The sequence below is a fragment of the Zootermopsis nevadensis genome, unplaced genomic scaffold, assembly GCF_977971745.1.
Source record: "Zootermopsis nevadensis isolate Lab colony 2312 unplaced genomic scaffold, Znev_1.0 Znev_ptg000029l, whole genome shotgun sequence".
NCBI classification, from domain to species: domain Eukaryota; kingdom Metazoa; phylum Arthropoda; class Insecta; order Blattodea; family Termopsidae; genus Zootermopsis; species Zootermopsis nevadensis.
The window spans coordinates 10,027,975-10,035,962 of record NW_028259161.1 but is presented as its reverse complement, the minus strand read 5'-3'; the positions used below and the strand labels follow the sequence as shown (position 1 = coordinate 10,035,962).

Below are 7,988 nucleotides of genomic sequence, written 5' to 3'. Positions count from 1 at the left end.
ATTATTGTCTCGTGAGAGTGCGCCATTTAACGTGCGACTAGTAGAGCCAGCTGTTAAATGTCATTGTTCTTTGGAGAATAGGACCTTGATATGGAATCTATTACTCGTAATCGCAATGAAAAATATAACATGCCATGTTTAATATTCTCATAGCCAGTACTTCGATTTTGATTTGTTTATCAACGATGAACTCATGACAAAGACAGCATTGAACTTCAGTTAATCAGGGCAGTTGGTCTATGTGTTCTAAACATTACAAGGCTATGCAGAGTGACATTTGTAGGATTGCCGGAGGGCATAACTGTTTAATGGATGACTCCTATAGAAAGTCGTTTCTTCCAGGAAGGAGGACGGATAATTAAATTTAACGGGAAATAATAGATAAGTAGCAAACATGATGTTGGTCCATTGTGGCTCAAGAAAGCCTTTGCGCTCTTCTAATGAGAGTAGAATGAGACGAATTCTTATGGTTTACTCTTCTCATAATACGACCCGTGGAAATGCAGTGCCTCGTGCAGATTCTGCAATGTGGTATTCTTCATTACAGAAAGTAACAAGATCCTTGGATGAAGGTCTGAGCTAAGGTAAGCGGAGGAGATGCTAAGACTTTGGTTTGTTGGTCAATGCGGGGAAGTCGACGTAAGGGACGCGGCTAGCAGTTACAGAGAATGTTGTTGGCTCGGAAAACCCCTCAGGGCTCTCTTAGTTGTCTGCTGCTTCTAAAGGCCTCGCCTCCTCTTCGTCTTCAGCAGCCACAGCCGCCATTACTTTTAGGAGTCGTGTCTTTGGCTTGGGTTCTTATATACGAATGGATGAAGAAAACGAACCAACGAACGAACCGAAGCCTCTCGTGCAAGGTAAGCAAGCCAACGACAACTAGCTGCCAGACTCAAGCAACGTGCATGCCAGTAGAGCCGTAGTTAACAGTGGAAGTAGAAGGTTATACCGGGCAGTCTAACAAATATACTAGAAACAATTTATAAAACCAAACAAATAGTTCATTTCGTCTAAAATTGCAGTTGAAAATCTCCTCCATACGATGCCTTTATGAACAAACATAACTTAATTCTGTGGCTGTATATCGATAATTATTTACATCGTTTTTCCTTCAGCAATTGCTCCCGCCAGATTCATCTTCGATATTTGTGGAAAAAGAATTCCGTATCAGTGCCATTATTTAAGACAGCCATCAAGATGTGTGCTCTAGTGTTTTTGTCTCTCTCTTTCAATATTAAACTCGCCAATTCTCGCATCCGTGAGTACATTTGAATTGCAAGTTCCGTTGCAAAATTATCCACGTACAATATCAACAATACGATGTGTACAACATTAAACAAGTGCTGGGTGTAATTTCTTCGTCTGTGATCCAGTCTTGATTACAAGTAAGTACTTAACGTGTTTCACTGCTTTCGTGATGAGAATGATGTACAAGTTCTTGATGAATCTGTTCAATGTAGTGCTTTGCTCTCAGGTACACTGTGCATCCATGTCTAACTGAAGAAAACTTTAACACACATATATAGAGCAGTAGTGGACTATTCGCTGTCTTGTGCAACACTTGACGTCAAAAATATTTCTTAAAACAATCCAACTCTGAAGAGAAACAAACTGTGATAAATTCGCATTGTTCGTGAGTGAGTAATTCCGTGAATGGTCTTCTAGTGTTGAGGATAACAAGTGTATATATCTTCCAAAATTTACTCGCTTCTCTACCACATCCAAACCAACCGAAGTACGGAGGTACACTAAAAGAACAGAACTCGTAACAACACGAACTTGTTGGTGGAAACGACGGATGTGAACGGAACAGGTTGGCACTCTTATAGAGGGAACTAACTAGCTGTAGAGGACACCGAACACTGTGTTGTTCAAAACCGGTGTTACATGTTGAGTGCACAAACCAGGGGTCCAGCCGTAGCTGGTTTTAACCTTCCGCTACTGCCCACTGCTGCAAACTTGCTTCTAATTCCCCTTACAGAAACAGACATACCTTCGTGTGTGTGTGTGACGTTATATAAGGGCTTTTAATGTCATGCCTTGTGCCTTTATTTGCTAGCTCAACAGGGAACTTACAAGAAGAACCTGAAAAGTTAGTAAGAACAGGGGAAAGAAAAACAGGACCTCCCCTACATTGAACCTGCCGAGTAATGTACCCTTCCCCTCCTCTAACGTTCCATCCAAAACAGTAGAAAACAGGTTCATCATAAGTAGTTACTACTATATGCTTTACTACTTCTACTACTTCATTCGTTGTTTGGAGTATTTTAAGCAGAAGAAGCACCCATTCCGGTTTTCTTCACGCGAGCTCTTGTATTTTTACATTGGTTCACTGACAGAACCGGTCGCCTGTCATAATAATATCATCACGTGCCCTACCTGTTACACAACAGTTAAACTTGCACCAGGTTCCGCTATTGATGCCCAGAACTAAACGGAGGTGTTCCCAGACAATTCAACTAAGAGGTCATTAATACTATCACTCTTACTCCTTCCACAAAAACATCTGTAATTTGAACAAACAAGTTAACTTTTAACAAACTTGTTCTAAATATACGTTAATCAGAGACATAAATACCATGTTAACTCGTCACAAATGAATGGAGTAATTGAATGGATATACAAGTGGTACATAAAAACTGAATAAACGTTTAAACAAATATTGCACGTCGCACAAATTAACTTGCCAAAAACAAAAGAGCGAGATTTAATTTGAATAGCAAAATAATTGTTTAAGAAACGATAAAATTACATAATGACAAAACGGGGATTGGAAAACTGTGTGACTGTACCCCAAGACAGTCCTCCATCACCCCCACCCCCCATGGCATCGCCTGCACCAACATCAACCCCACCACCACATCAGTCAACAAGTCCGCCGATCATGCTGGCCACGATGACACCAGTCAGTGTCATCGGACTGGAAAAAGAGTTTGGTGATGAAGATGATGACAATCAGAAACCAGTTTCCCTGTATCAAACACACATTATCACAAGTAACCAACTGAAGGATGAATTCGGACCTGACGAAGACGAAAAGAATTCTAGCGACGTCACATATGAAGAAAGAGTAAGGACACCTCACGAACAAGCAAAGGAATTATCCGTCAGAACCGATGAAACTTCTGCAACAGAGACAATACCTCAAGTTCATCTGGTGGACCCAGGGACTGGAGCTACTGTAGTGGCTACTACAACTGGGGCTCCAAACAACGCCACTGTTTCTGTCGTGGTCCAGCAACCTCAGCTTCTGAACCAGGCGTACCAACAGCAACCCGGAGCAGGGACCACGGTTCTAGTTCTGTCTGAGCTTGTGGAGGACATGTCTCCAGTCATCGGTATCAGGTAAGGCTATCATCAGTTGCAATTATAAATTTTTGTCAGAAACGCAGGAGAGTGGAACTGCCCTTCTCCACCCTCCCAAATTTTCGTGCACCTGAGTACAATAAAGTATGGAGCTCATCCCTCCATCTTGAACACTTCCGTCATCTCCAACACGTATCAGAAAATAAATAGGGGGGACATTAATTTTACAGTTTGCAAATATGGCTCATGCAACTTCCTGTACGTATTCCAAACAGGTGGCATTTATTCATTCACTTTTTAATTTACAGATATTTTGTATCTGCTAGGAATTTGTAACAGAAAATAGTCTTTTAGAAATTCTATACATACGCTTTAAACATTTATATTAATACTAAAAGTTATTGCAAAAAGTAACGTAAATAAATCTTTTAAAACACATTCAAAAGTTTGTTAAGTAAAGCTTCATAGCCGAAGACAAAAGAAACCTTCCTCGCTGGATATTGTTTCTAGTACGCAGTCCCGAGGCTGACCAGTCTAGATTGTGTTTTTCGCGGGTTTTCTGCAGTGCCAGAATTGCACATACACTAAACTACAACATGGGCTTCATGATGTGAGGGGCCCCAGCAGTATATTATAAACGTGTAGTTTTATACTACCACCTTTGTATATCGGTGCTAGTACAGTGCCTTTATTGACATCAGTTTCGTGCTAAATTTTTATGTTTCCTTCAGTCAATAATAGATATATACTTCGACTTTTGAATTTTTGGGGCCTCTTAACTTTGACATATCTCAGAAGGTCTGTCTCGGGTCCTCCGGCTATTCAAACGGCCGCTGGGATAACAGCCTGCATTAACAATAGAAGATATTTTGTTTTTATCCACACTTCATAATCAGCTACGTAGTACTGAATCTCCCTTTCTTTGTTCATCTTGTCAAGACATTCTCTATTACGAAACCCTGAAGTTTTATCTTCTGATGACGACAAAGTACCGTTATTTCTATTCATTTGGCTTTCATAGTTACACAGACATCAGTCCACGCAGAATGCCTCATCACTAATTACATGCTTGTAAAATGCATGTAGTTAATTAATCAATCAGTTAGTTATTTTCATGAATGTAGATATCTATTCGTACATGGACGTTGTAGTCTGGTTACAGTAATAAATTATAAGCTCAGCAGAAGACAGTTTAGAATAAAAATAATAAAATCTCTCTCTCTCTCTCTCTCTCTCTCTCTCTCTCTATATATATATATATATATATATATAATATCGCATGAATATTTTTTTCTTAACGTACATACTTTTTTGCAAGCGTAACAAATATTGCATCAAAGACCAAGAGCGCAATCATAAGTTTGCAAGGGAAATATTTTGTAATAATATACAACTATAAACCCATCTGCAGGGAATCCATTAGTGGAATCACGTTTATTGTGTTGTGAAGACCTTTAGATAGCTTCTTTAATGTACGTATTCTCCTTATATGAATAAGATTGTGAAGCTGTCAATTTCCTTTACGAACTACAAGAAATTGTGGCTGTTTGCTGGACAGTTATACTCATATTTGCCAGAACACTGTCTAAAACGAAAATGCACGTTGGTATTTAGTCAACACAAGGGCATTTACATTGCTTTTGATGTCTCACAGCGTCATTGTCCTCTTGGTTACCATTCCGTGTATGCTAAACAGTTGTGGCTGACGTAACTTTAATAGTGCGTCAAACATAAAGTAATTGATTTGGTGTCGGAATGCATTGTGTTTTGGGAGTTGATAACGTAGAATATTACTTAAGAAATTAAAAAAAAAAACATGTTAATGCACTTAACTGTTACATTTTATATTCGGGTATTTTCATTCTGTGATAGCTCTTTCATCCCAGCACAGGGCGAGTGAGAATGGTACACCTGTCTGGATTACATTAACTTGTATAAGTACGGACTGTTGTGTTATGAACTGGTTGTGATGCTGCGTAGTCTTGTAGATGGTTATTATGTTCCAAAGGAAATTATCACCTCAATTTTTAGTGCAACATCTACAGTACTCATCTCAAAAATAATTTAAGACAAATGGTTTTTAACGATCGACGTTAAATAGAAATGTTTGTGAAATTATTCCAATTCTAGATGAGAACATAATTTTATTTCTTTGCTATTGGAAAATAACTTCTACAAGACCAAATAGAAATCGTGTTTCGTTGCCACTCTTAGGTTATAAAAGATTGTAATTCTTAAGTACTATAAAAATGGTTAATTAAGCAGTTCCACTCTTCGCCATATTTCGTGACTAGCATTCTATTATGATAAAAGTTTGAAATATTAATATGTTACTAACAGATCACATCACCGTAATACCTGCTGAGCTTCATTTGTTCAAGGTTCTGCAGGCAGAGTGATTACATTTCTGATTAACAAATCGCATGCTACATTAATAATTTTTACGACTCTGTACATCACATTAGTTGCATACTCCAGACACATGTCTTTTTATCAAGGACAAGTGCCAAATGACCGTATGTAACCGTTAGAATTTAAAATGAGCTTTTATATAGCCCTCTTAAAATTACTGAAGCAGTAAGATCATAAGTTACATACACAAATACACACTGTTAGTGTTATAAGTACCTCATATTTGTAATTATTTTAGTTTTATTGGTGTATGGGATTTTCATGGATCCATTGTTAGGCTGAAGGTCCTGACCAGAGATAAATGCGTGTCTTATAAATGCATGTGGTTCCTTCTTAAGGACTCAAGTCACGATCATATTTGTCTCGTAAAAGACTTTTTTCGGAATCCCCTGTCCATTATTTTGATCCATGGCCAGTTATCTGCCTATCTAGAGAGACTTATGTGAGGGAAATTTTTATTGCTGCTGGGTTCTCAAGAATGTGTAATTTCAGCTGCTTTAGTCGTTTCTATAGGCTTACTAATGAATAAGAAGAAGAGGGCATGGGTTTGTATGTCCGCTGAAGGAGATAAATAGACAAATATTGATGTAAATGGATCAGCAAATGTTTCAGGGACGAACGTAATTTGAAGAAGTTTACGTTATCATTAGAACAAATCCTAAAGTGTGAGACCCATTATTCCGAGCACAAAAGAATTCCATCACAGTGCAGCTGCGTGCTGTGAAAGAAGGGAACACGCACTTGAGCTGTTCTGTTGTAGCGATGTTCCCATCTCTTACTGATTTAAGCTGCCCCGAAACTATTTAGTGGCCTGAGTTATAGAATGACATATCAAATATTAGGCCTAATATATGAGTTTCCAATAATATCATTTCAATATTACAAACATTTTCAATTTATGAGAGGGATCTCATGACTATAAAGATATCCATGGTGGTTGTTTCGGCTGTGTCTTGAAATGAACATACTGCATCCAGTTTCATCCCTGAAGATGAGGCATTATGTTCCTCCGAAACGATGGTAACCCTCACCATACGTTGACATGGCTTCACAACCCAAATGGCAACAGTGTGACAACATTTTTGATTAGCTTTAGATATCTTAAGTATATGAATTAATAATAAATGTTTCATTGTACATTAGATGATTACTGTAAAGTCGGATTCGATTAATTGTATATAGACCTACTTCAAGACGAAACGTTTTTATATTCAATAAAATCTCGCGCGACAGGCCTTGTCTAAAAGGAATCGTGGTACAAAGTTTTAGAGACACACACTGTCTCCATCATCTACGCTGCGTAGTCTGAGCTAATAAAGTATACATAAATAATTAAATAAATGTTATTAAAAGCAAAAACAAGAAATGGAGTAGTTAAGAAACAAATTTAGTGAAAGGTGTTCAAACGTAGCCTGAAACGTCTGCCATAAAAATATTTTTGCTGACGTTTAATGGTAAAATAAAGATTTGGCGCTGAGACGTGAATATTTGTGGCAAAAACATTTTGATATGTGTATGGATAAAATAAGTTTTCAAACCTGTTCCCTTCTCTCCAAAAGTAGTCATAGACACGCTACTCGCTTCTGGATAAACTCTCTTTTGGTTGCAGAAGGGGAGATTGCTTGGCACAGTAAAATTTTAATACGATATTAACTTCACTGCTGGAGCACGAACCTGTGTGACTTGTTTATGTAAAGCAATGGGACAAACAAGTGAACTCTATTCTTAAATATATTCTTATTTTATTGTTGATTTTCTGTAATTCCTCTATGGTTGTTCCTTGTTGAAATAACTTCAAGACTCTTTTAGAGATTTACCAGTGTTTTCAACTGAGTGTTTTAATTATAAATTTCAGTCTGAAGAATACGCCCCAAGTCTCATTTCGTACACTTACAAATGAGTACATTCTGAGTCACAAAGAATGAGTATTACGAGCTTAATATTTGTGGAATGATGATAAATGAATATTAGGAGAACTTTTTCTTTTATCAAAAACAGAAAAGCCCTTGAAAGAAATTTAGGTCTGTAGGTCTACAAACTATATAAACTAAAATATCATGAATTACGGGTTATTACCTAGTCAAAGTACACAGTAAAATATACAGTTCACGCGGAAGACACTTTGAATATTCGTCGCTCTTAAAGGTATTAAGAATAATGAAAAATGAGATACCCATAATACACCCTGACTTTATCCGGGTGGATATGTGAACGTTCTCAATGGATATCTAAAATATTGTAACTGTTTGTGGAGGGCCGAAACGTACACTATT

The 7,988-nt window shown here is 37.7% G+C and overlaps 1 protein-coding gene across 8 annotated transcripts in view; it reads left to right on the top strand.

Annotated features, from left to right (window-relative positions):
• Nucleotides 1-604: 604 nt before the first annotated feature.
• The window catches only part of grh (grainy head), a 303,339-nt gene continuing 295,955 nt past the window's right edge, over nucleotides 605-7,988 (top strand). For 2 of the 8 annotated variants that reach the window (XM_022063520.2, XM_087358130.1), the window contains exon 1: nucleotides 607-3,342. In XM_022063520.2, coding sequence (XP_021919212.1) covers nucleotides 2,753-3,342 — 590 coding nt within the window. In that variant the 5' untranslated portion in view covers nucleotides 607-2,752. Of the gene's footprint in view, nucleotides 3,343-7,988 lie in introns of all 8 variants that reach the window. The other 6 variants (XM_022063349.2, XM_022063610.2, XM_022063258.2 and 3 more) reach the window with 5 other exon arrangements.